Source organism: Lissotriton helveticus, chromosome 7 (genome assembly GCF_964261635.1).
Source record: "Lissotriton helveticus chromosome 7, aLisHel1.1, whole genome shotgun sequence".
Lineage (NCBI taxonomy): Eukaryota > Metazoa > Chordata > Amphibia > Caudata > Salamandridae > Lissotriton > Lissotriton helveticus.
In genome coordinates this window covers 46,559,520-46,583,982 of record NC_136068.1, presented here as the reverse complement: position 1 = coordinate 46,583,982, position 24,463 = coordinate 46,559,520, and the positions used below count along the sequence as shown (strand labels likewise).

Sequence of the window (24,463 nt, the reverse complement as noted above, 5' to 3'; positions counted from 1 at the left end):
TTCATCTTTCCTATCTCTCTTTGCTTGCTTAATTTCTCTCTGTTTGGCTTCCTTACGCCAAAGGCGGAAAGAGTCAAACATTGCCGGCCGGGCTTTCTTCTTAAATAGCTTAATTTCTAGATTGTCTAAAATCTCAGTTTCAAAACTACCATGTGGGGGCCATTGCAAAACACCATCTTTTTTAGTGTAGCGGACCCATACTTCATTATAAGTAATAGGGCCTACTCCGTGTTTTGAGTACAGTTCATAAGTCGGAGTTCCAACCGGAGGTATCGGACATGAATTCTCCAATCGGGAATCCCTGTTACTACCACAAACAAACCAATTACCAAATTTACCAAGACCAGGTATCTTGCTCACTAGTCTGGTTTCAAACTTCAAAGGGAATCAAAAAATGATACACTCGTAAATATACAAGCCCTTCGGCTTTGGGTACTGCAGCAACCAAATCAAAACCAAGGAACCAAACAACGTCGTGGGAGCGACCCACTTATACTTAACTAAATATCTATCACGCCACCAGAAGACCGTCTATCGGCTCGCTTTACAAACATCAATCGGAGGGTCCAAGACAAGGCGACAGTCAGGGCAGCAGTCCTTCGCAGTCGTTGGAAAGCGGGAAGCCTCGCAGAAAAGTCCTTTGGTCCACTTCGACATGCAGGGGTCGATGAAGTGGGGGCCCTCCTCCAGAATTTCCTCACGTGGCTCCTCGCAATCTTCAGGCTTGGACCGGTACCACTGAAGTCGGCCCGCGTTGGTCGCGCCAACTGAAGAACCGGGTTTTCAAGTACCCAGCGGCGTCAGGGACACACCCAAAGTCCTCTAGGTTCCCTTGCCTTGGTATACAGAGACACAGAATACTTCTAGGTGGCGTCAGAGATCAAATTTATTAGCTGCAGCTAGTAGCAGAAATCCCAGTAATACAGCACGGTGTACAACTCAAGAAACTGCTCAATTTTACTAAGGCAATCCCTATTTATACACAAAAAGGTACATTTAAAATGCACGCCCCTGCACCAAAATTCAACCAATAGAAAATACATGACATCACACAGCATCATACAGTAAAGCTCATTTTACAGTGTCCCAACCCACAAGTTAATATTTAGGCATATCTAAATAATAATCTGGAAGGCCCGCACAAACCCTTAATTGAAAGCGTAACCCATGAAATGAAGAAATAGTCAAGAAAAGTAGTTTCAGATAATGTGCAAGATTAACAGAGACGTAAAGAAACTTAAAAGTTAACAATTGTCTTGAATAGTGATTGGAAAAGCAAATAACGATCTTGCAGGGAAATTGGCTTGGCAGGGTCAATTCCTAGGTGAAAGGCCAGCTTCTGAAATTAACTCCAGTGCACGAAGAAATCCTTGGTTAATGTATATATATATGATTCACAATAGGTCAGACTGCTTTGCTCACAGGCTAACTTCTGAGGCCTACATAAAAAGTAACACCAGAGGGCAGTCACGACACATGGCAAAAACCCATGTTTCAGGAAAGAAAGTCTTAAGGAAAGAAACCATTTAGATATTTGTTTAAGATAAGATATGCGCAAGGAAAACTAAAGGGTAACGAGGTCCTGAACAGTGATTGAAAAACTCAGACAACGATCAGCTAGTGAAACAGGTTTTGCAAAAGGTCAGTTTCAGGTGAAAAGGGTTACTCTCTCTGCAGTTCATTCAGAGTCAGAGAAACCCAAATGAATATATGCACAAACTCAGAAGGCAAGGTCACTTGTTTTGGGCCTACTTCACTGGCCTACGTGAGGGCAAAAACTAAAATGCAGTCAGGTTTGAGAATTACAGAACCACAATCTAAGCCGAACATTGTCATTGCTTTTAAATGATTCCTAAAAAGAGCACTCTTTTCTTTCATGCTGACAAAGATTTCCTCACATAGTGCTACCTGTAACATATTTTCTGAACTGTTTACCAAAGGGTTGCTCCATCTTAAGCATGCAGCCATAGATAGCACATAGGTGGAGAGTAAACCGAATTCTAACCTGATCGCTGCGATCGGAGCAGTGCCATTCAAATTACATATCTGGTGCCAAATCCATCCCTCTACTTTCTCAAATTCATCCCACTCTTGTGCATCTATTGTTTCACAGGCATAGCTCAATGCTGGTGGTAACTGTTTTTTATAGACTGATAAAGTGTGTGGGAAGTGTCTTTTCCTGCAATGTGTATACAATCGATTAATTGCGAGGGCCTGTGAGATTGCCTTGCCTGATCCATATGATTGCTACCGGAACATCTGTTTGGAAAACATTTCCTAAATATTGATACAACTTTACTACTTCCAGTTTCTCTTTTTCCCAAGAACCAATGCAGGTTTTTTCTGACTTTACATCCCCGATAACCAAATACCATAACTTTACTCTTTAAAATATTTATTTTTAAATAGTATTCTTCTGTATACCTAATCAACTCAACAAGACGTGTTTGAAGTCTGATTGTAGTTAAATCCATTAATTTGACATCATCTGCGTATAGCAGACAGCTCAACTTTAAGGGGTCTATTAGGATGGCGGGCGGACTTACATGTGCCCGCCACCCTAGAGGTGCTGTGACCAGCCGCTAGTGGTGCGGTACTCCCGCACCGGCAATTATGGTGCCACTGCCAGGGTATCCCCCTGCATTTGCACACAGCACCGCCTGCCATAATGCTGTGGCTGCACACTGTTTATTTGTGCATGCACAACGTGGCAGGCACTGCGTTGTGCCTGCCAAGTTGTGCATGCAAATGCAGGGGGGTACTATAGGTACCCCCCATGTGCCTCAATACCCCCCCAACATCCTGAGGGCCTGCAACAGACCCTCAAGTGCGAAATCAGCATGCCTTCTGTGGCCACCATATTTAACCCTTTTCCATCCGGTCGACTAATCGACCGGGCAGAAAAGCAGCAGATGGTCTTCCCATCTGCCGCGGTACCCCGCGCCCTCCTAATATGGCAGGGGAAAATGGGAGGCAGGCGGGAGTTAATGTCGGGCAGATCGCCCGACATTTTAATAGACCCCTACGTTTTCTAATTTAGGAGAAAGGGTAATGAATCACAACTATAACAGGTTTAAGGTAATGTCACTGGGTCAGTCAAAATGTTCGAATTTGTTCGGACATGTTTGCTACAGATGGAGGCAGCACATTATTAACCCGGAAGGTACCACCTTACATGACTCTTCAGAAGGCTCCATACAGGACTTAAGTGTGGATGTGGAGCAGCAATAACTTTTTTTATGAATAAAAGTAATTAACGCACTAAGGTGTTCAAAAACTGGTGGACATCCCACATTGCTATGTGCTTAGGAGTTGGTCAGGTAAAGCCTGAAACAGGCTTTCTCCTGTCAAGCTCCATGACCATGGAATAAAATACCAAAGACATACTCCGTAGTAACATATTACCTTCAGGAAGCATCTTAGAAAGCACATTTCTAAATTCTATCTTAAAGTCTAATTTTCATTTCAACTTTACAATTAAGATGATATTCTACTTGATTTAAAAACTAACCCTACGCAAGTTAGTTAATTATTTTTTACTTCTGTTGTTATATCAAATTGTAATAATTGTAAAGCACTAGCTACACAAATGGCTCGGACTGCACAAGATAGGTACCATTAACAGGTAATTAAAAACAAGCATTTGCAATGCAATCGGTCTCGCCTTTAGAACCTTATAAGGATTTGGAGATGCAGCATATTATCTCACATGTATTATTTTTAGGACAATGACATTCCCATATGATGGTAATCACGACAACACATTAAGGGCCAGATGTAGGAAGGCTATTACCGGTCGGTAACGGCCAAAATCGGCTGTTACTGACCGGTAATAGATTTTTCCTATGTAGGAGGCACATTTACCGATTCGGTAAATAACGAATCGGTATTTACCGATTCGGTATATACCGAATCATCATTTACCTATTTGGTATTTACCGAATTGGTAAAGGAAATGTAGAAAGCACTTCAAAGAGTGCTTCTGTGCTTTAAGGATTCGTTATTTACCACCAACTATTAGTTGGTGGTAAATAACGAATTCCTATGTAAATACAAATCTGTGCATTTACACCTGTGCCATGTGACAAACATACATGCCCTTAGGGCATGTATTTGTGCCACATGTGCACACAAGCACTAATCAGGGGTGCTACAGGGTGTCAAAGTGACACCCTGCCACCCTTTACTTTTTCCCAATTTTACCAGAATCGGTAATTACCGATTCGGTAATTGACATTCATTCCTATGGGCCTCCAGGCCCATAGGAATGAATGTCAAATACCGAATCGGTAATTACCGATTCGGTAAAAACCGAATCTTAACAATTCGGTATTTTTTACCGATTAATTACCAAGAAGCAAAAGAGGTTTGATGGCTGAGTGATAAATTACGCTAAGTGGTGATACGGAAGTCCCTGTATATACAATCAAACAAGCTCTAAGGATAAGAAGATGGCCATCCACCATCCACCAAAAAAACGTGTATTAATAAAACAATACCGTTTCTGTAAACAAATCACAATATATCCTGAGCTAAATATAATTAATCAATACAATCAGATGCAAAATTCCAGGTTTCTTTGTTTCTTCTTTTATTCACAGATCTTTGATCTTCCAAGACACAGTCTAGCCAACACGTGTTTAGTCTGTTATGGTTCTTTGCCACAGACTTCTTCAGGGCTAGAATATCATAATAATTACAGTCAATTTTTTGTGTCTATAAAAAATTGTTTCAGAAAAAACAACATTATCATGATCACAAAAGACAAGAAGAAAATCCATTCTAAATTTCACAGTAGATTCCATGCAGAAAAGAAATTCTCTCAAGGTGACTGCAAAGGAATTTAATAAGAAACACTACTCATCAATGGTTCTAAGTCGTTTTACATTAAGACTCACATTGACTGCAACACTACATATGTAGTATATGCTATAGTGTGCAAGTGTAATAGAGTCTACATAGGTAGCACCATCAGGAGACTAAGGGATCGAATGGGTGAACATATCAGGGCTCTTAAAAACAGAGACAATAGGTACCCATTGACATTCCATGCACTGAATTGTGATCGCCAAACTGAACATCGAACGCTTTCCTTTCACGGGGTAGAAACCATGCCTCTAGATATGAGAGGAGGCAACCGTGAATTAAGATTACGACAGCTGGAGGCGCGTTGGATTCTGACGGTACATGCTGTAGATAGAGCTTTAAATTTTGACAACGAACTTCAGTATTTTCTTGGATGATGAATAGAGACACGTTGTGACTTATGATGTACATTTAGACACTACATGTAATGTCTTTATAGTGAGATAATATGGTATCTGTTTTTGTTCCCTTTCTTTGGTTCTATACTGTAACATTGATAAAACATTTATGAATTTAGTATCTATTTATCTTGTTATATTAGATGAGCACCCAACACACAATTAATAACAATGTGTATGTCCCAAGTGATCCCTTCTGTACATATTGTAGATATTCTGTTTGTCTAGCTAAAGATGTATGAGCTTGATTGCTTTATCTACTTGACCGATTTAATGACCATTTACGCTGTGGTGCCTTACAATGTTTGTTCCATTTTGAAATATGTTTGCTATTATCAATACTGTTGATCACCAATTTTCTGAAATCCTTTATCCTTCAACGGGTCTGTCCTTTTCTGACTATTTACTATATATGCACGTTCTTGACGAATCTTAGTTTACAACTTCTAACTAATGGATTCATCGAGATGTGAACAATTGAACATTCCTATGTAATTTGGTTGTTAGTAATAGATTAGACCTAGCAACTTGCGAGCAGAATACTAACATTATGACAAACAGGGCAGATTACTCATTTTATTGATAATACGTTTCTTGTTATAATTTTAATTCATAATTCACCATACATATTCAGGTTATCTCAACCTTGACTGGTTATTATCAATGGTTTTTATTCCCGTTTACTGTCGTTTCGTAAACCTTTAACTTACATAATATGGCGCCTAAAGTCCGTTCTCGAGCACTACTAACACTCCTAATGATAAATACTTTACTAAAATGGCGACGGCGTTACACGCTAGTTTCTCGTGCATATGCGGTTGGCTCGTACTCGGCTACTGGTGAGTTTCAGATTTTATAGGCTCAATTTTCAGGTTTTTAAATATGTAAATGTAGAAACGCCACAGCCGGGTTACTTGTTTTCTTGACTTTAAAATTGGAAATGAATTTGTTTTGTCTGCTGCTGCCCAGAGTTATTTAAATGGACTGACATTTGATTAAAAGCACTCGAATGGGTTGGTCGTTTGTAAAAAGATTCAACCAACCGATAGATTGAAGAAAATGTTACATATGCATACATGGTTTTTGCGTCGGTGTTTAAGTAGTTAGTGTGAGGTGTATGTACTGATATATTTTATGTCTACTTCTTGTCAAATAGATCATTTTGCGGTATTTCCATGATATTGGAGATGGGTGAATGAACACGGATTTGAGAATTGAACTCTGACTTGAACTCGATGTAAGTTAGAAGATATTTTGAATGACTCACTTTGTTTGTTGCTTTTATGGAAAACTGTTCGGTAACAAACATTAATGACAGTTTGACCGACTCGCTTTTTATGGTCTTTTATAGTTGACTTTTGAGAGAAATACAACCCAGCTTATTTGTTATATTTCCAAGGATGAATACAACTGTAATTTAACTATAGGTGAGTCATTTTAGACTTATGACCCTTACATTTTGGTGTGTTTTGTTTCTCAAGGTTGTTCTAAATCTGGAACTTATAACACAGATTAGATAAAATGGTCTGTTGGATTTTAGGGCACTCCTTATTCTCTTGTTTTATCACAAATTGGAGACACACCATACAAATTCTTCTTTTTTCCTTTTCACAAGGTATGGGGAGATATCATTATTTTTTCTGGTCCTTTCTTTGTGGCTTTTGACTTTCACTTGGCTATTCTCTTTTCTTTTTTATCATTTGTCACTCTTTCTTTATATTGGAACTGATGATGAGTAGTGTTTCTTATTAAATTCCTTTGCAGTCACCTTAAGAGAATTTCTTTTCTGCATGGAATCTACTGTGAAATTTAGAATGGATTTTCCTCTTGTCTTTTGTGATCATGATAATGTTGTTTTTTCTGAAACAATTTTTTGTAGACACAAAAAATTGACTGTAATTATTATGATATTCTAGCCCTGAAGAAGTCTGTGGCAAAGAACCATAACAGACAAAACGCGTGTTGGCTAGACTGTGTCTTGGAAGATCAAAGATCTGTGAATAAAAGAAGAAACAAAGAAACCTGGAATTTTGCATCTGATTGTATTGATTACTTATATTTAGCTCAGGATATATTGTGATTTTTTTACCGATTAATTACCTACATAGGATTTACCGATTCGAAAATACAGAATCGGTAAAATTCTGTATTTTTGAATCGGTAAATTTACATTACCTACATCTAGCCCTAAATACTTTTGAACTTTTCAATGACTCCTGTGAATACTGTTTCTGATTAAATAAAAATCCCCGCATTATTACCACTAGAGAAGGAAGACATGCGAGCGAGTTTGGTTACAATAAAATGGCGTGATTTGGTGGGAAAGACAATATTTTATGCAGACCGAAAAACATGGCTACATTTCGTAACAAAGCATAACCACTGCATCGCAAAATGCAACCTGATTTAGGCACGAATAAAACTGTCCCAGCTGATAGCGCTGTCACACATGCAATACGAAACTGAGATATGAAAGCATATACTCTCTCAAGCTTTATATTTGAACACATATCCACACACAGTGGAGAAGTGTGGCTCAATGGTTAGAGTGGCAGACCTTGATCCAGAGCTCTGGCCCGGGACCTGGGTTCGATTCCCACCTCGGCCGTTATTGGGCTTAAATTCCTCGGACCTGATATTTTGGCCTCAGTGCCTAGTCTAATCATGGGTCCCACTCTGCAACTCTGGGCAATATCTTGGTTAATCTCCACAACGGCCCCAACAGCGCTGGGATGCCTGGCTTCACCTTGGGGATGCCTAGGAGTGGACATTTCACAGGAAAAAGCCAGGAAGGGTTCCACAGCGGTATGAGTACAAGCGCAGGGAGACCCCGGTCCGGGGTAGCTGTGCGCTATACAAGTACAACACATTTACATTTTTATTTACATTTACTACTGACCTATGTATGCGAGGTATGTTTTATATGTGGGTAATCAAATTAATATTCATCATTAATGAAGGGCAAAAGTCTAACTTAAATATTTTACAAGTTAATAAATATTTATATATTACTATCCAACTCAATGGCACACATTTTATCAACCTTACAAAAGTGAAAGATTGAGATAGAGCTTGTAAGAGATCAAACTTCAGCCTAACAGGTTACATACAGCTGTGGCTGCCTAAACTACTGATTTATTTTATCAGGATTGGAGCTAATGCCTTGCAGGTTATACAAGGATCTCTGCAACAACAACCCACTGAACTATTTTACTGCAAAAAAGAGAATGAGACTTTCAGGTTACTGGCAGTGCTCTGCAGAAGGTACATTAACCCCATACGTTACATACATTATATATATATCGCTCTTTGTGGTTTTTCATATTAATAAACTCCTTTCCTGCGCAGTTTCCCTGACTGGCAGCCGTTAGCACTGCAGTGTCGGAAATAAGTTATTGGTCCTGCTATGTTTGAAACACCAGGTAGGTGTAACTCAATACGAGGGAGTCAATCGGCGGGAACTGGAGCTCTGGTGCTGCCTACCCGTGCCTACATTTTTTGCTTCTGGAATGGCTGTACACGAATACTTGTGTCTAAAATAATGTACCATTGTATTTGCTACCCCCTCGCGCACCCACCTCCCCATACACGCAGGACGGATGTATGTCGTTTCAACGCATGCTTTTACCACGCATGCCTTTACAACGCGGGGATTACAACGCAAGTCGTTACAACGACTTGCGTTGGGGGGGTTGGATAGTGGAATAGTTTAATTTTCTATTCCAACTCCAGTCCCCGTGGATAGTAGGGAAGGTGTTGGATAGAAAATGTAATTATTTCCTATCCAAGAGCGCCCTCCAGCGAAAGTCGCTGTAATGACTTTCGTTGTAATTCCTGCGTTGTAATGGTAGTGCGGGGTAAAAGTTTTGTTGTGAACGATGTTCCCCATGCAGGGCACACCTGAATGAATGAATGTGAAATTTGTAAAGCGGGGTCTTAGTTCAAGGGCATCAAGGCACTACAATACAGCTCAAACATGCACGCAAAACCGATTTCCTACTCAAACCCGTCTCTCAGGAAACGTCTTCAGAGTCTTTCGAAAGATTGAGTGTACTCATTGCTCCGAAAGAAAATCCGGGAGAGAGTTCCAAACGTTGGCAGCTGCAAATGAAAAGGCCCTCCCGCCTCACCTCATTTTTTGACCCTAGGAACCACAAGGAGGTGCTTTTTTGCTGACCTCAGGTTCCTGGAGGACACATACTGTTGCGCAGAGTTCTAATGATTTTCAAAAGGAAGCTGCGTGGCGTGCTATTTTTTTCAATACAAAATTGTAAGCGGCGCTTTGGTCTATTTGTTTATACAGATCACAAAAGAAACCAACGGAAAATCATTCCCTCAGTCACAACAGAAAATCTTGTGGTGTCACTAATAGAAAAATCAATAGAATAATAATTTGAAGTGTAACATGACCGGCTCTTCTTAGATACCCGGCTGAGTAAACCTTTCTGGCACTCTTTGGACCAGGGGAATTCGGCTCGCATTGATTACCTTGATTTAGTGTTTGTAACCCACAGCAGCCAGCCTGGAATTGTACACTATGAAGAAGGGGTGGGTGGGTGAAAAAAAAAAAACTCTTCCGTTTAGAAAACATAAATTATCCCGAATTTAAGGCACACAAGAAAAGGCAAGGAGGAGAAATGCCTACTTTAACCTTTGTGTCGCCCTACTGTAAATGCCACCTATTCGCTGTTGACTATACAATAAAGTGTGTGTGTTCCGGTATTAGGATGTGCTAATAGCGGAAAGACTAGGGGGGTCATTAGGATGTCTGGCGGATTGCCTCCACCAGACATCCTTCCCTGAATTCCCCCCGCCATATTACAATGGCGGGGGGACCGCAGCGGGAGAAAACACCGCCCGCCTGTTTTCCGCCCCGGTCGCCTTGCGGCCGGGGCGGAAAATGATTAATATGGTGGCGGTGTCTATTAGACACCGCCAGCCATATTAACATGGGCTGTGTTTCATGCTTTTCCGCGGGGGCAATGCCACCACGGAAAGGCAGGCGGTGTTCACTCTGGGGGCCCCTGCGGGCTCCGCGGGCCCCCAGAGGGAAGCAGAGTGGGGACATGCACACAGGGGTACTTGTGGTACCCCCCCACATTTACATAAACAAAGCAGCAGGCACCACGCGGTGCCTGCCGCTTTGTTTATGTAAATGCTGCACAGCATTTTTAGTATTGTGGCGGGCGGTGCAGAGAGCACCGCCCACCACAATATTAAAAATACAGGATGTGCCCGCCACTGTGGCGGGCACATCCTAATACCCCCCACGGGACCCCCGCCCTTATGGAGGGCGGTCCCATTTACCACGAGGATGGCGGGCGGGCAAAGTCCGTCCGCCATCCTAATGAGGCCCTAGATGTGCTGGGGTGACAGTACCACTTAGTGAGGTGACCACAATGCACAAGGAATTAGGACAAAGGAAGGGCACGTATTCATGACGTAAAGGATAATAAAATGAATGTGTGGCTTTAAGAAAAGAAGCCAAGAACGAGCCTGCTCCCTCCACCCCCTGCATATGTCTTCATTCATAGGGGTCTTTAATATTTACAGCATTTCAATGCATGCTGTCCGGGTACAGGTATCAAAGGAGTGGACTGGCATACACATTTGGTGACTGAGGAATTTGTGGACACTCATAACAATTAAAAACAAGGAATCAACCTAATCTTCCTGAATACGCATGGGGGGCTCTTAGGATGACTGAGGCTCCCGGCCTCTCCGCAGCGAGAAATCACAATCTCTTCAAACCCAACAAGACTGGGGAGCAGCAATAATCCCGGCAGAGAGGAGGAGCACATTCACCTGCTGAAGAACACAGGCGGAGGAGGCTCGGAGGAAATATAACAGAAAGGGTGCTGGGCTGGCTGTGGGAGGAGAGGCGTTCACTGCGCATGTGTAAGATAGTCGTCAGCAGCATGCAAGACAAAAATAGAGTGCAAATTCACCCAGCAAATCCCAGGACAGACAAGCATTTGCAATGCAATAGGAACTAGTATTTACGCGAGACGTATTGCATTGGGAATGGGAGTGAGGCATCCAAGAAGGCACGTAGGTGGAGTGGGGGATGGCATGGGGGGGGAGAGAAGTCAGAGACGTTTCCAAACTATGGAATGCCCTCCCACTCCACCTACGGAGTGAGCATGATCATCTGAAATTCCGCAAACAACTGAAGACCTGTCTGTTCATATAGACATCCCCCATTTCGCCCTTCGTACTCCCTCAGTGCTGGGACGCCTACGGGTAGCCATGCGCTTTACAAATGCCAAAAATACAAATACTGTAGGATGGGGACACAGGGAAGAAAATAGTGTTGAAGTAAAGGGGCCAGTATCCAGGGAAGGATACAAATGACAACAGGGGGAGGGACTAACAAGCCTAAAAGCAATCAGAAGTCAGCATTTAGTATCCAAGCCAATCAAAAAGATGGGCAGAGAGTGGGCCATACTTCCACTCTGTAGTTTATACTGCATACCTCGCAAAGCATGCAGCGCATTCAGTGCAACGCTACGCGAGACCTAATGATAGATTGTGTGCAGTGTGAAACAGCTAAATTAAAGGTGGTCACTCATATGGTGCTACATTCTCATGTTGCTGAAGTAAACACTACTCTCTCCCATTCTTTAGAAGCCTCCTCCCTCAAATTCACCATTTTCTTAAGTAATATTTCAATTACCATTCTTCAGTTTCAGCATGTGCTCTAGATATTGTGACTCTGTCACTGCCTTTCTGTCAATCTCCAGCTGCAAGATGAAGTCACGAACCACCCAGACGAAGGCTGGAAACACGCGTACAAAGTCTTCCCCTGGTGTCTCATCCTCTTCATCCTCTTCACCCACTTGATTCTCTTTGTCTGTGGCTTTAAATTTAATGTGCTCAGAGAGCTCTGTCACAAAGCTGGCAAGGGAGTTAAGAACCTTTTGTAAGAAAGAGCAATTTTTCTCTAGTATAATTTTTGCTATCCCTGGGTCTGAATTCCTCCGTATATTGGTGGTTTCTGAAATGTTAATACCTCAGGTGAATACTTACTCCTCTACAAGATTTTTTGACTGTGGGTCTGATTTATAGTTCAGTATGTGGACTACTCTATCACATATGGAGACAGAATATTCGTCACGTTGGTGTAACTCATCTGCTTAACTCTAAATGGGTACAAAAGGGGGTGGTGATGGACGGAGCATCTGAACCAATCAAACACTCACACCCAGTCAAAAGATCTGGGTTTGATCCATCACCGTCCTTTAGCCCACTCTGCCACCCCAGTTCAGACATGGCTATATGCAAATCAGTCTGACCCTGTGCCTAATGGGAACAGTCCAGCCCGAACTGCCAAGCCATGCCTTCCCTGGACCGGAAACAAGCTTCCGAGGACTGGTTTCTGGCATTCCAGCCGTCTTCAGCCCGGCTTGCTTGAATCCAGTGGCAAAGTGAGCAAGGGACTCACGTCACGTTTTGTATTGCTTAACTCTAAATCGAGCCCTCTGACTTCAGGGTTTAAATCCCAGCTCTCAACAAACATTCTTTTGGTGCTTGACTATAATGGATGGTGAGAGGAGAGTAGACAGAGAGGGACCTGGCACTATTCAGTATTACTTTTACAATCTACTTGTTCTTATATCTCTACAAAGGCCACAAAGAGATAAGGATACTGCAGCTGCTCCACAACTTGCTGGTTGATGGTGCCCATGCTGTTGTAGACCATGACGCTGCTCAGCAGGACGGCCAGAGTGAAGAGTGCAGAGTCATTATTTGAATCCCCCTGGAAAAATTAAGAATACAAATTTATCAGCTGAATTTTAGAGAAACCATACTTTTGTCCTCAGATATCAGTTACTGCTTTGTGGCAACAGGCCTGCTCTTTATTTAGTGTGGGTGCAGGAAACCTCTACCCTCAAGTGCCAAGCACAACCCACACACAACAATGTCCACTGCTGTTCTGTCATCCTCCTCAATTACCTTCTCTGGGTCGCCCAGCCCTTCCGTGTCCAGTAACACCAAGGTGTGGCCTGCCTTCTTTGGATGTGGGAGACACCACATCCAGATACCCTTTGTGTGAGACTGGATAGTAGCTCCCAAGGAGAATCCTGTAATAGAAAAAAGGAGCAGAGTGTGCAATACAGACCAAATGATCTCCCTGCAGCGAAAAGTGAGATGTTTTTATTTACAACAGCGCGCAGTAGATGCCTCACCTTTCTTCTTGCCTGCAAGCTGGTTCATAAGGTAGGATTTGCCTGTGCGGTACAATCCCACGATGGCCACCACCACCACGGGCTGGTCAATGCGATTGAGGATCTCCAGGGCATCCTGCATTACCTCTAACTGTGCACTCTCAATGTTCCCAATCAGACACACGGGTGCTTCCATAGGTTTCAGGAAGGACATAATCTCTCAATGGTATGAACCTACATGAAGAGAAAAAAACCATGAACTAAGGACTGAAACAGTGTGAGAATCTTCCACTCAATTTTAATGTGACTGTCTTAACATAGACATAAGTGAGCCAATTTGTAAATATCAAACATTTCTTTATATATTATTGCCCACATGTCCGCCCTACTCTTGGTCCAATCTTTTTTTTAAACTTTAATTTTTATTTTTTTACTGCAAAACAAAACTTACAGATGGGAAAAGAAGTCGATAAGCCAAGTGCACTCAATAGCTGACATGGAGGTACAGCAATGGACAATAAATATTGCAGCAGGATTTCCAATAAGAAACAAAGACTCACATCAACATTATCGACATGCAAGTACAGAGGTCCAAAACCCCACGAAAATCCTGGCCTCAGATATAAGGTAGGAAGGTAATTAATTACTAAGGGCCTGTTCCCCACCTCCCATCTTGTTCCAATCTTGATCAATACTAAACTTTCCACACATCCCTGAACAAATCCAAGACATTAGCACTCCCACCACACCTCTGCTCCATTATGACCAGCTTCATGTCCATTAAATTCCTGCCCCACCTGAGCTGCTGCATACTTGCATCTCATGCTCGACCTCTCACCCAGGTTTTAATGTCTTTGGCAAAACTGAATGACAGCTCCGGACCTACTGGCCCCAGATATACTTTGAAGCAGCATGTACTATGCCAGTGGTTCCCAAACTTTTTTGACCCACAGCTCTCTGGACCTATTAGCCGCAGCTCCCCATTATGTTACTTTCTGTGTCCTGGTGGGGTGGAGGATGTATGCCCCACCTTAGAAGTACTTTCATTTTTCTCGCTGAAAATAATAGAGATGTAGCTGAAGATGGTATTATAGGCATGTATTAACAAGGGTGACCACATAACTTTAGAGAACATGGGGTAATACAGAGTGCGAAAAAAAACAATGGTTCATTGGGAATTAAATCTCTATCACGCAGTGCGCAGTCTTCCGTATTTAAAAACATATACAATTGTATTTACTACGGCATATAATAAACAGTCTGAAAGAAATTCTCTAGCATGTGTCCTATCTTCTATACTAATATAATAAAGAGAGAGCCCCAACCTTTGAGGTGGGTAATCTCAGGAACCACAGCACCAATCACAACACCCAATACAGCGTTGGAAAGGGCAGTTGCAGCAGAAGGACATAGGCTATGCAGACGCACACCATATACATTTAAAAGGTAAAAGAACCGTGCCAGCAAAGTAGTCCCTTGTGGGCGTGTCTGCGTTGTGCTGTGGGCGTTTGCTGGGGGCGTGACAAACGCTGGGGGCGTTTGGTACGTTCCACCCTTCATGCCATGTCTCATATCGTGTGCTAATCCCACCCTGCACCCCATAATCATAAGCCACCCTTACTCCTTAAAATACCCCAACACCCTTAAACACCAACCCATCTTAACCCTAAAACCCAAACCTATCCCTAAACCCTAAAACCACACCTGTACCTCAAAACACAAACCTAGCCCTGAACCCTATAAATACCCCTGTACCTCAAACCCCAAACCTACCCCTGAACCCTAAATACCACTGTACCCCAAAACCCAAACCTACCCCATAACCCTAAAATACCCCTGTACCCCAAAACCCATACCTATCCCTAAACCCTAAAACTACCCCTGTACCCCATAACCCAAAACCATATCTGAACCCTTAAAATACCCAAACACCCCAAAACATATACCTCAGTACCCCAAAACATATACCCCTATACCCATACTTACCTTATCCAAACATTTAAAAAAAACATGCGTTTACCATTCATGCATTTACAACGAATTTCGTTGTAAATGTATGCGTGGTAAAAGCATATAAAATGTAATGCCATGCGTTATAATGGCATTGCGGAGTCATGGTACTTTCGTAATGAAAGTATGCGGAGTGATGGTATGCGGAAAGAAAGTTGCGGAATAATGGGTGTTTACCCTCCCCCGGTAAGTACATTGGTGGCACGGCAGCCCACATCTCCAGCAACATACTCATATTTTTTCACCACCCATTTGAAAAATGCACAGGTCTATCTCATTGATGGCCAGCACCGACATACACTTTTAGACACGCCTCGCGCAACAAGTTCTAGAATTGCGAACTTTAGAGCTGAGGAGCTACGTTCGAATCTCGGCATCAGCTCAACATCCTGTGATTCCAGGCAAATCGCTTTGTCTCCCCGTGCCTACCACAAATGAATGTGTTCTTCTGTAATGTAAATTGTGCTCATGCCATGTTGTCGAGTTCGCGCTATATAATATTGCAAGGAAAAATAAAGTAGGGAAACTAGAGTTCACACACTACTGAACGCGCACTCTTAAGTGCATCAGCAGTGCACTGTGAATCGGAGCGTTTCACAGGCCTGTCACAGATAAGAAATGCTATCAAAACGAAATCCTACAAAACAATATACTACTGGCTGGCAGCAATTCATACCCGGACAACGTCGGGACGGGCTGCTAGTACAGTATAAAACTATTGTGAGTGGGTAAGGTAAATCACAAAACAGTATGCATAGGTCAAACAGTAATTAACAAATTGAAAGAAATACCCTGGTGGAAGCAAATCCCAAGGTAACATACTCCCAATTGGGCGGTCTGGAGTGCGAGATGAATTAATAGGAATTGTGTAGGTGGTCCATTCTGGCCAGCCACTCAGCAGGAAGGACTGTAGTGGCCTCTATGAAGGCCCAAGGCTACGTAGTGTGATCGGAGGGTTCCTGGAAAAAAGGGGAACCTGGAGACTCAATGATCAAGGGGGTTGATTCAAAAATATTTAACAATAATCATTAACAGGCGGTAGCTGCAGTCTGCGATCGGTGCTTTATCCAGTGTAGGAACCTCATAGGTAATACCTCTGCGTGTGACTGCCAGGTGAAAAAGCAACATAAAGATGCCTGCAGGATACCCTCTCATCGAGTGAGGATAGGAGAGGGAGTGGCACTCTCACCTTATTTTGGAATGCCAGAGGCACAGAGTGAGTTGGGCCACAGAGGTTCACTTAATCTGTTTGGTAGCCGGCGTTGTAATGCCCCGGATGACGGGCAAATCGCTAGGGGGTCACCAGGCTCACAATACACCGTAACAGTGGGTGTAAGAATCGGGGCCCAGAACTCACTCGAGACATACGCAGAGAACAGCCACACAGATACTCGGTCCGTGCCATCAGCCACGTGCACTGGCGCCACCCTTTATTTTATACCCCCTGGTCCGCGCCCGGCCCTGGGAGGTGCCTGCAAACATTGTATTGTAGCCGCCGGGTGGCTCACCACATCCCATCCAACGGACCAATTAAAATCATTTTTAAAAAACTGAATTCAATGACTGTTCACACCACACAACCAGTCTGCCTGGTCCAATCCGGGTAGCCGTACCCTTTCGTTTTGCACAGCATCATGGTTCATGCACCATACCGCACCTCTCCATTGGCCTGCGGCCACAGTGGTGTTGTCCAACAGGCAGATTGGCTAAAAGACTACCGTGGGATTTCTAACACTGATGACCGTGGTGCAAATCTACCCTCGGATTTTTATGAACCTATAAGAGGTAAATATTGCCCTAGAAAAATACAGTAATATAAAAGGCTGGAAATGGGATACCAAGAGACACGTTGAAATTATATGATACTCTCTGGAGTCCCTTATTGATACGAGCAGGTAATGCAGCAGTCAGTGGACACTTGTCTGTAATTTGGAGAGAGAGTATTCTAGTCTAATTCTTTTTAAATGGGGGCAGTGGGGATGCAAGGTCCTTTCATCCAATATCCCTCCTGGACTCACCATCCAAATTATTGGGTACAGTGCCCTTCTAGAAGATGGAGATATGGGTGACCAAAAAACTGATTCTCACAGACTTGCAGTATGGATTCAGGGGGGACATTAGCAGTAAGGAGCAATTTGTTAATTTACATATCCTTATCAGAAAATATACATTAGCAAGAGAGACACATCCATTTAGGATTTGCAGATGTGAGTAGCATTCAATCTGGTGAAGCATGTGAAGCTGTAGCAGATATTGGTAAAGATGGGTACTACAGTGGAGATTATCACATACCCGCCATAATTGAATACCCACTTGACTGCCCAGGTATGATATGGGTCACAGCAGGAATGAACACCATGTACTAGGATAACACATGGCATCTGACAAGGTGATTTCCTTGCGCCCCTTTTGCCTTCACTTATATTAAAGGGGTGGACAAGACTTTACAAAAGGTGAAGGCCGATGCTCCCAGGGTTGGCAGGCAACTCACTCCTGTCCTACTATACACAGATGCAGGGTTGATTGGTACCGCCAGTGATCTTCAGCACCCGATCAGCAACTTTGTCTCGTTTATGGAGGACAAAGATATGAAAATCAACCTAAAGAAAACTTTCACCATGGTATGTGGCCAAAAAGAGAATCCATCATATCAAGGTTGATGAGCTAGCTAAAATCCCAAACTTTACATATGTATGTCTGCAATTTTCTAAAAGTGGACACTGGGGGTCACAGTTGAAAGCTGGGAAACTGAAATTGTTTAAGATCTTCAGAAGCTCTCTTTAGATTTGCAGCCAAAGGTGAGAGTGAACCTATTAGAGAACTTTTGACATTATACAAAAGCAAATGTCAGCCCAGCACTAGCTATGGGGTCCTTTTGTTGGGTTTGGCAAATTGTTCTCCCCTAAGATATAGGAGAATCTCTTTCTAGGCAGACTCCTGGCAGTTACCAGTTCAACTTCTACCTACATTGTACATAATGAATTAGCTGTCCCTCACTAAAGAGATAGCATCCAGATAAACCCCATTACATTCTGACACAATATGTGGAGTAGAGCTGGCACCATGTTCAATAAATAGATTATAGCCGATTGCCTAACACTTGATCACAGAGCGAATATTCCATGGCTGGCGTGGGTAAATAGCCTCCTAAAGGAAGCGGTAAGGAACTTCAGCATTGAGGACCCTGTTAGTGTCTTATTTTACAGCAAAAACAATTGAAGGTTGTACTTATTGGAAATACAGAAGCTGTTATTTTACAGCAAAAAACAATTGAAGGTTGTACTTATTGGAAATAGAGAAGCTGTTATTTTACAGCAAACAACAATTGAAGGTTGTACTTATTGGAAATAGTGAAGCTGTTATTTTACAGCAAAGAATTGAAGGTTGTACTTATTGGAAATAGAGAAACTGTTATTTTACAGCAAAAAACAATTGAAGGCTGTACTTATTGGAAATAGAGAAACTGTTATTTTACAGCAAAATACAATTGAAGGTTGTACTTATTGGAAATAGAGGAGCTGTTATTTTACAGCAAAAAACAATTGAAGGTTGTACTTATTGGAAATAGAAAAGCTGTTCTTTTACAGCAAAGAAGCATTGAAGGCTGTACTTATTGGAAATAGAGAAGCTGTTATTTTACAGCAAAAAAGTATTGAAGGCTGTACTTATTGGAAATAGAGAAGCTGTTATTTTACAGCAAAAAACAATTGAAGGTTGTACTTATTGGAAATAGAGAAGCTGTTATTTTACAGCAAAAAACAATTGAAGGTTGTACTTATTGGAAATAGTGAAGCTGTTATTTTACAGCAAACAATTGAAGGTTGTACTTATTGGAAATAGAGAAACTGTTATTTTACAGCAAAAAACAATTGAAGGTTGTACTTATTGGAAATAGAGAAACTGTTATTTCACAGCAAAAAACTATTGAAGGTTGTACTTATTGGAAATAGAGAAGCTGTTATTTTACAGCAAAAAACAATTGAAGGTTGTACTTATTGGAAATAGAGAAGCTGTTATTTTACAGCAAAAAACAAGTGAAGGCTGTACTTATTGGAAATAGAGAAGCTGTTATTTTACAGCAAACAACAATTGAAGGCTGTACTTATTGGAAATAGAGAAGCTGTTATTTTACAGCAAAAAAAGTATTGAAGGCTGTACTTATTGGAAATAGAGAAGCTGTTATTTTACAGCAAAGAAAGTATTGAAGGCTGTACTTATTGGAAATAGAGAAGCTGTTATTTTACAGCAAAAAACAATTGAAGGCTGTACCTATTGGAAATAGAGAAGCTGTTATTTTACAGCAAAAAACAATTGAAGGCTGTACTTATTGGAAATAGAGAAGCTGTTATTTTACAGAAAAAAAAGTATTGAAGGCTGTATTTATTGGAAATAGAGAAGCTGTTATTTTACAGCAAAAAAAGTATTGAAGGCTGTACTTATTGGAAATAGAGAAGCTGTTATTTTACAGCAAAAAACAATTGAAGGCTGTACTTATTGGAAATAGAGAAGCTGTTATTTTACAGCAAAAAAAGTATTGAAGGCTGTACTTATTGGAAATAGAGAAGCTGTTATTTTAAAGCAAAAAAAGTATTGAAGGCTGTACTTATTGGAAATAGAGAAGCTGTTATTTTACAGCAAAAAAGTATTGAAGGCTGTACTTATTGGAAATAGAGAAGCTGTTGTTTTACAGCAAAAAACAATTGAAGGCTGTACTTATTGGAAATAGAGAAGCTGTTATTTTACAGCAAAAAACAATTGAAGGCTGTACTTATTGGAAATAGAGAAGCTGTTATTTTACAGCAAAAAAAGTATTGAAGGCTGTACTTATTGGAAATAGAGAAGCTGTTATTTTACAGCAAAAAAAGTATTGAAGGCTGTACTTATTGGAAATAGAGAAGCTGATATTTTACAGCAAAAAAAGTATTGAAGGCTGTACTTATTGGAAATAGAGAAGCTGTTATTTTATAGCAAACAACAATTGAAGGCTGTACATATTGGAAATAGAGAAGCTGTTATTTTACAGCAAAAAACAATAGATGGCTGTACTTATTGGAAATAGAGAAGCTGTTATTTTACAGCAAAAACAATTGAAGGCTGTACTCATTGGAAATAGAGAAGCTGTTATTTTACAGCAAAAAACAATTGAAGGCTGTACTTATTGGAAATAGAGAAGCTGTTATTTTACAGCAAAAAAAGGATTGAAGGCTGTACTTATTGGAAATAGAGAAGCGGTTATTTTACAGCAAACAACAATTGAAGGTTGTACTTATTGGAAATAGTGAAGCTGTTATTTTACAGCAAACAATTGAAGGTTGTACTTATTGGAAATAGAGAAACTGTTATTTTACAGCAAAAAACAATTGAAGGTTGTACTTATTGGAAATAGAGAAACTGTTATTTTACAGCAAAAAACTATTGAAGGTTGTACTTATTGGAAATAGAGGAGCTGTTATTTTACAGCAAAGAACAATTGAAGGTTGTACTTATTGGAAATAGAAAAGCTGTTCTTTTACAGCAAAAAAGTATTGAAGGCTGTACTTATTGGAAATAGAAAAGCTGGTATTTTACAGCAAAAAAAGTATTGAAGGCTGTACTTATTGGAAATAGAGAAGCTGTTATTTTACAGCAAAAAAAGTATTGAAGGCTGTATTTATTGGAAATAGAGAAGCTGTTATTTTACAGCAAAAAAAGGATTGAAGGCTGTACTTATTGGAAATAGAAAAGCTGGTATTTTACAGCAAAAAAAGTATTGAAGGCTGTACTTATTGGAAATAGAAAAGCTGTTCTTTTACAGCAAAAAAGTATTGAAGGCTGTACTTATTGGAAATAGAAAAGCTGGTATTTTACAGCAAAAAAAGTATTGAAGGCTGTACTTATTGGAAATAGAGAAGCTGTTATTTTACAGCAAAAAAAGTATTGAAGGTTGTACTTATTGGAAATAGTGAAGCTGTTATTTTACAGCAAACAATTGAAGGTTGTACTTATTGGAAATAGTGAAGCTGTTATTTTACAGCAAACAATTGAAGGTTGTACTTATTGGAAATAGAGAAACTGTTATTTTACAGCAAAAAACAATTGAAGGTTGTACTTATTGGAAATAGAGAAACTGTTATTTTACAGCAAAAAACTATTGAAGGTTGTACATATTGGAAATAGAGAAGCTGTTATTTTACAGCAAAAAATAATTGAAGGCTGTACGTATTGGAAATAGAGAAGCTGTTATTTTACAGCAAAAAAGTATTGAAGGCTGTACTTATTGGAAATAGAGAAGCTGTTATTTTACAGCAAAAAAAGTATTGAAGGCTGTGCTTATTGGTAATAGAGAAGCTGTTATTTTACTGCAAAAAAAGTATTGAAGGCTGTACTTATTGGAAATAGAGAAGCTGTTATTTTACAGCAAAAAACAATTGAAGGCTTTACTTATTGGAAATAGAGAAGCTGTTATTTTACAGCAAAAAACAATTGAAGGCTGTACTTATTGGAAAAAGAGGAGCTGTTATTTTACAGCAAAAAAAAGTGAAGGATGTACTTATTGGAAATAGAGAAGCTGTTATTTTACAGCAAACAACAATTGAAGGCTGTACTTATTGGAAATAGAGAAGCTGTTATTTTACAGCAAAAAAAGTATTGAAGGCTGTACTAATTGGAAATAGAGAAGCTGTTATTTTACAGCAAAAAACAATTGAAGGCTCTACTTATTGGAAATAGAGAAGCTGTTATTTTACAGCAAAAAAAGTATTGAAGGCTGTACTTATTGGAAATAGAGAAGCTGTTATTTTACAGCAAACAAAGTATTGAAGGCTGTACTTATTGGAAATAGAGAAGCTGTTATTTTACAGCAAAAAAAGTATTGAAGGCTGTACTTATTGGAAATAGAGAAGCTGTTGTTTTACAGCAAAAAACAATTGAAGGCTGTACTTCTTGGAAATAGAGAAGCTGTTATTTTACAGCAAAAAACAATTGAAGGCTGTACTTATTGGAAATAGAGAAGCTGTTATTTTACAGCAAAAAAAGTATTGAAGGCTGTACTTATTGGAAATAGAGAAGCTGTTATTTTACAGCAAAAAAAGTATTGAAGGCTGTACTTATTGGAAATAGAGAAGCTGATATTTTACAGCAAAAAAAGTATTGAAGGCTGTACTTATTGGAAATAGAGAAGCTGTTATTTTATAGCAAACAACAATTGAAGGCTGTACTTATTGGAAATAGAGAAGCTGTTATTTTACAGCAAAAAACAATTGATGGCTGTACTTATTGGAAATAGAGAAGCTGTTATTTTACAGCAAAAAACAATTGAAGGCTGTACTTATTGGAAATAGAGAAGTTGTTATTTTACAGCAAAAAAAGTATTGAAGGCTGTACTTATTGGAAATAGAGAAGCTGTTATTTTACAGCAAAAAACAATTGAAGGCTGTATTTATTGGAAATAGAGAAGCTGTTATTTTACAGCAAAAAAAGGATTGAAGGCTGTACTTATTGGAAATAGAAAAGCTGGTATTTTACAGCAAAAAAAGTATTGAAGGCTGTACTTATTGGAAATAGAAAAGCTGTTCTTTTACAGCAAAAAAGTATTGAAGGCTGTACTTATTGGAAATAGAAAAGCTGGTATTTTACAGCAAAAAAAGTATTGAAGGCTGTACTTATTGGAAATAGAGAAGCTGTTATTTTACAGCAAAAAAAGTATTGAAGGTTGTACTTATTGGAAATAGTGAAGCTGTTATTTTACAGCAAACAATTGAAGGTTGTACTTATTGGAAATAGTGAAGCTGTTATTTTACAGCAAACAATTGAAGGTTGTACTTATTGGAAATAGAGAAACTGTTATTTTACAGCAAAAAACAATTGAAGGTTGTACTTATTGGAAATAGAGAAACTGTTATTTTACAGCAAAAAACGATTGAAGGTTGTACATATTGGAAATAGAGAAGCTGTTATTTTACAGCAAAAAACAATTGAAGGCTGTACGTATTGGAAATAGAGAAGCTGTTATTTTACAGCAAAAAAGTATTGAAGGCTGTACTTATTGGAAATAGAGAAGCTGTTATTTTACAGCAAAAAAAGTATTGAAGGCTGTGCTTATTGGTAATAGAGAAGCTGTTATTTTACTGCAAAAAAAGTATTGAAGGCTGTACTTATTGGAAATAGAGAAGCTGTTATTTTACAGCAAAAAACAATTGAAGGCTTTACTTATTGGAAATAGAGAAGCTGTTATTTTACAGCAAAAAACAATTGAAGGCTGTACTTATTGGAAAAAGAGGAGCTGTTATTTTACAGCAAAAAAAAGTGAAGGATGTACTTATTGGAAATAGAGAAGCTGTTATTTTACAGCAAACAACAATTGAAGGCTGTACTTATTGGAAATAGAGAAGCTGTTATTTTACAGCAAAAAAGTATTGAAGGCTGTACTAATTGGAAATAGAGAAGCTGTTATTTTACAGCAAAAAACAATTGAAGGCTCTACTTATTGGAAATAGAGAAGCTGTTATTTTACAGCAAAAAAAGTATTGAAGGCTGTACTTATTGGAAATAGAGAAGCTGTTATTTTACAGCAAACAAAGTATTGAAGGCTGTACTTATTGGAAATAGAGAAGCTGTTATTTTACAGCAAAAAAAGTATTGAAGGCTGTACTTATTGGAAATAGAGAAGCTGTTGTTTTACAGCAAAAAACAATTGAAGGCTGTACTTCTTGGAAATAGAGAAGCTGTTATTTTACAGCAAAAAACAATTGAAGGCTGTACTTATTGGAAATAGAGAAGCTGTTATTTTACAGCAAAAAAAGTATTGAAGGCTGTACTTATTGGAAATAGAGAAGCTGTTATTTTACAGTAAAAAAAGTATTGAAGGCTGTACTTATTGGAAATAGAGAAGCTGATATTTTACAGCAAAAAAAGTATTGAAGGCTGTACTTATTGGAAATAGAGAAGCTGTTATTGTATAGCAAACAACAATTGAAGGCTGTACTTATTGGAAATAGAGAAGCTGTTATTTTACAGCAAAAAACAATTGATGGCTGTACTTAT

The 24,463-nt window shown here is 39.8% G+C and overlaps 1 protein-coding gene across 2 annotated transcripts in view; it reads right to left on the bottom strand.

Moving 5' to 3' along the window:
- The window catches only part of LOC144767992 (guanylate-binding protein 3-like), a 189,427-nt gene that overhangs the window by 146,231 nt on the left and 18,733 nt on the right, over positions 1 to 24,463 (bottom strand). For both annotated transcript variants that reach the window (XR_013598409.1, XM_078651382.1), the window contains exons 2-5: positions 13,454 to 13,666; positions 13,221 to 13,348; positions 12,914 to 13,023; positions 11,941 to 12,161 (exon numbers count right to left, since the gene is read on the bottom strand). Coding sequence is in view for 1 of the 2 variants with exons in the window: in XM_078651382.1 (XP_078507508.1) it covers positions 11,941 to 12,161; positions 12,914 to 13,023; positions 13,221 to 13,348; positions 13,454 to 13,646 (652 nt within the window). In the remaining variant the exon portion in view is untranslated. The remainder of the gene's footprint in view (positions 1 to 11,940; positions 12,162 to 12,913; positions 13,024 to 13,220; positions 13,349 to 13,453; positions 13,667 to 24,463) is intronic.